This window comes from Bidens hawaiensis, unplaced genomic scaffold (assembly GCF_021521415.1).
Source record: "Bidens hawaiensis isolate Kalapana, Puna unplaced genomic scaffold, B.hawaiensis_p1.1 tig00015811_1, whole genome shotgun sequence".
In the NCBI taxonomy this organism is placed as follows: Eukaryota; Viridiplantae; Streptophyta; class Magnoliopsida; order Asterales; family Asteraceae; genus Bidens; species Bidens hawaiensis.
In genome coordinates this window covers 83,012-86,959 of record NW_027492412.1, presented here as the reverse complement: position 1 = coordinate 86,959, position 3,948 = coordinate 83,012, and the positions used below count along the sequence as shown (strand labels likewise).

At 36.0% G+C, this 3,948-nt stretch overlaps 1 protein-coding gene across 1 annotated transcript; it reads right to left on the bottom strand.

Annotated features, from left to right (window-relative positions):
- Positions 1-496: 496 nt before the first annotated feature.
- LOC143549826 (uncharacterized) lies at positions 497-2,892 on the bottom strand. The gene is made up of 4 exons (XM_077040622.1): positions 2,877-2,892; positions 1,099-1,647; positions 885-1,023; positions 497-614 (listed from the first exon to the last, which is right to left on the bottom strand). Exons 1-4 carry the CDS (start codon positions 2,890-2,892, stop codon positions 497-499), a joined length of 822 nt encoding a protein of 273 aa, XP_076896737.1.
- Between the last annotated feature and the right edge of the window lie 1,056 nt (positions 2,893-3,948).

Below are 3,948 nucleotides of genomic sequence, written 5' to 3'. Positions count from 1 at the left end.
CTTTGTAGTTGTAATGCTGCACCTGTTCTTTTATTGAGTACACTTGGAGGCGCCAATTTTCCAGCCAAATGCAAGATATTGTTTTTAGAAGAGTCTGTATATGTTCTGTAATCATTCTTACGCTCCCCAATGTTGTAGATTAGGTTGTAGATTTTCTCTGAACGGTTTATTATTGCTAAATGAATAATGTCATAACCATTTTTATCTGTACTCTCAATAACTTCAGGTGATCTTGACAGAATCTCTTCAACAACTTCATAAGCATTTTGACATGCTGCCTCAAAAATTGGTCGGGTATAACGAGTACCAGGGGAAGGCAATTTGTCTATTTCATTGCATACCTTTGTTAGAACTTTTTTGCCTTTTTGCCATTCCTTCATTTTGTTGTCGATTAGCTTGATGGGTGGAGATGCAAGTCAGGAAGTTATCAGTTAATTAAGATATTTTCCAACTTTTAAAAGACAAATTTGGCAAGGAGTGAATATGCTCCATACTCTTACCTAGTATCTTTGTGCAATTCCACCAGACGAAATAAAGTAGAACGATTGGGAAACACACGATCAGTATGATAAGGTATACAAATGCAAAGGGCCATAGTAGAAGGGAGAATAGTACTGTACAAACACAAACAGAAAACATCATTAAAAATATACCATTCACCTTTACTTCAATCATATACAATTAATTCTATACAACAAAAATACCTAAAGGGCCATCACCCCATCATGGGAAAAATATAATTCCTACAAAAAAAATTGTCGTAAAGGCAGCTTGTTCTTTAATTGCTTCCCAAATACCACGGAGAGCTATTGAAACAGAAAACCACAATAAATTAATCACCCTTAAAATAGTAAATGAAACCATTCATGAATAATATATAATACAAAAGAAACATACAAGGAGGATATACAAGTGTTTCCCAATAGTCTGGACCAGTCGGAAAGGTTTTAGCTATAGCCATAAGTACATCATCTGTTTTCGAAGCAGAGCTAGGAAACTTTTGCACAAATTCTAATGCTAAACCTACAAGCATAAACAATAAAATGTCACTTTTTGAAGCAATGTGCAAGAATTTTATGTTATATAAAGCGTACTTACTGTATTGTTTTGCAGAAATAGCATTAACAAGAAGTTGGACTTTTAGTTTATCACCAGGGTCTCCTATGCCACTGTCTGCTTTCAACAAATATCCAATGGTATCAAGATGCATCTTTTCATAAGCTTTATGCAATGGTTCTTTACCCTCATTGTCTTTACTTCGTAACAAATTGTTGTTCTTTTTAACCAGGAGTTCTGCTCCATCTTTGTTGCCAACAATGGCAGCAATGTGAAGCGCTGTGCTTCCATCACAGTCTCTAGGTTGAAGTACTTGGTCATCATTTATATATGAAAACAAACTTTTCACGAAATCATTACGACCTATTCCAACCGCAATGTGAAGTATCGTGCTACCATCACTACTGATTTCCTGTGTCGCTAGGCCTTCATCCTCTTTTAGTATAGATTCTACTTCTGACCAGTTCCCCTTTATAGCAGCTGCACGTAACCATTTCTTTTTATCAATGTTTTTATCCTCACCCACTTCAATATCTATTGAATTTGTGCCTTCTTGAATTGTGATTGCTTCTGCAGGCACATCATCTCTGCCTTGTTAGAGCCAAAATGTAAAATCTTCACAATCATCAATTTCAAAAATCACATTTCCCTTATCAGAATTTTTCAAGGGCACAGGCAAATACATCGATTGTTACGGGTTCCTAAATGAAAATTAAAACATGTATGAACGAATCCAGGATTTTAAAAGAAAATTAAATCTAAAGTTTTTATTTTTATTAAAAATCATTGACTAAAACTAATCGAATCAAGAAAATCTAGTACCGGAAGTACAAGAAGGGGAAATAGACACATCAGGGTACCATAAGGGAAAAATTCCACATATTTAAAATTTGCATCGAAAAACTGATAGTAACCAACTATAGAGATTAAAGAATAGATAGCAATCGATCCCAGGGCCTAGTCGTATAACCAACAGTTGGTATATTGTAAAACATCATAATTAAGCTGAAGTCTTTAAAATATTCTTTTATAAAACATGGGGAATAATCTTTGTTTAAATAATCTTTTACATTTTTACTATCATTAACAATTATACAAAACAAAAAAAATGTATCCACAAAGTTTCAACATTGCCTAAGGAGTTAGCATTCTTTCAGCAGTCTATCCTTGCTAATTCTCGTATCATACCCAAAAAAGTACATTTGAAAACGTACGTTAGCTAATGCTGATGAATACGTTATTTGACACCAAAAATATATTTTTACAAATATGTATTTTTGATAGGACTAACTTATCCTTTTATATATTTTTTAATAGGATTTCATTATCACAAATTATTTTCAGTTATTCAATTTTGTTTATCAAATTTGGATCTTTGCTAATCAAATCTTGTATTATCAACTCGTTACGGATCTATTATTTTGTTTATCATTTTCAATTCAGCATATCTTTTAGTAGACGATACAACGATCATAACTACAATTCATTTATGTTTACTTTTCTTTCTGTTTGCCTTTTCTTTTATTTGGATCCTGTGAGAAATCTTTATATCACATTTATGCCACTGGACCGTCGTCTAGTTTTATGATGCGTACTAGGTCACCAGGATACTATTATTCGTAGTCAAACGCAAGTTCTTTGCTAGCACACAACTAGGTCACCAAGATATTGTTTTACATTTTGTGACTACAACTTGGTTCTTTGCTAGCTATATTTATATGTATAACTAGGTCTTCTAGGCAGGTCTTACATCAAATACACCAAATATATAAATGAGTCACCATGTCATTTTCATAAATAACCAATTTCACCGGTAATACATCTCTGGTCATACATCTAGTACGGCTCGTTGTGTGTTTTTCTATTTGTGCTTGTGTAACTAGCTACAACCATAGACCGTAGGAACCATGACTATTCCCTGAGATCATGTCCTGGGACGAGGGGTGTAGGTAGGGGTAAAGATAGGGGGTGTACTTTGCGTTTGACTTCTTGGAATGTAGGAACCCTAAATAGTAAGTTGTTAGAGTTGGTAAGTATACTTAAAAGGCGTAGGGTTCAGATAGCATGCCTCCAGGAAACTAGATGGAAAGGAGATAAAGGAGCTGAGTGCAATAGATATAAGTTGTGGTATTCGGGATCTGATGGGGCCAAGAATGGGTGGGCTTTCTAGTTGCTAAGGAACTATACACTAGTGTCGTAGAGGTGATAAGGCATAATATAGAATTATGGTGTTGAGGCTAGTACTAGGGGAAGACGTAGTGGCAGTGGTTTGCGCTTACACGCCACATGCCAGACTAGGGGACCAGGGAAAAAAAGAATTTTGGGAATGCTTAGATGCGATTGTGGGAGTCATACCGAGGGACGAGAGGATATGCATAGGAGGCGATTTTAATGGACATATTGGTAAGGATAACGATGGCTTTCAAGGCGTTCATGGGGGTTTTGGTTTTGGTAATAGGGATGAGACCGGCACGGATCTTCTAGACTTTGCCCTAGCCCATGACCTTGGTATTATAAACTCGTTCTTTAAGAAGAGAGATTCACATTTGTTCACTTTTAGGAGTGGGGGACTTAATACACATATCGACTATCTATTAATGAGGCAAGGAGATAGATGTTGGTGGAAAGGTTGCAAGGTTATACCTAGGGAGACAGTCGTGGTGCAACATCAATTGCTGGTGGCAGATATAGGCTTTAGAAATACATTGATAGAGCTGGAGAGGAAATTTAGACCTAGGATTCGATGGGAAAATCTGAAGGACAAAAAGCTTTCACTTTCAGAGAAAAGCTCGAATCATCGAACTTGGTCCAACTAGATGGGGACTCAAGTCAGATGTGAGAGGATTTGGTGACAAAAATTACTCAAGTGGCGAAGGAGACTCTAGGGGTTAC

Coding starts and splice junctions, on each gene's coding strand:
- LOC143549826 (XM_077040622.1), bottom strand. Junction 1,024..1,098: donor TATTTCTGCAAAACAATACA/GTAAGTACGCTT, acceptor TTATGCTTGTAG/GTTTAGCATTAGAATTTGTG. Junction 615..884: donor CCTCCTTGTATGTTTCTTTT/GTATTATATATT, acceptor GTGTTTGTACAG/TACTATTCTCCCTTCTACTA.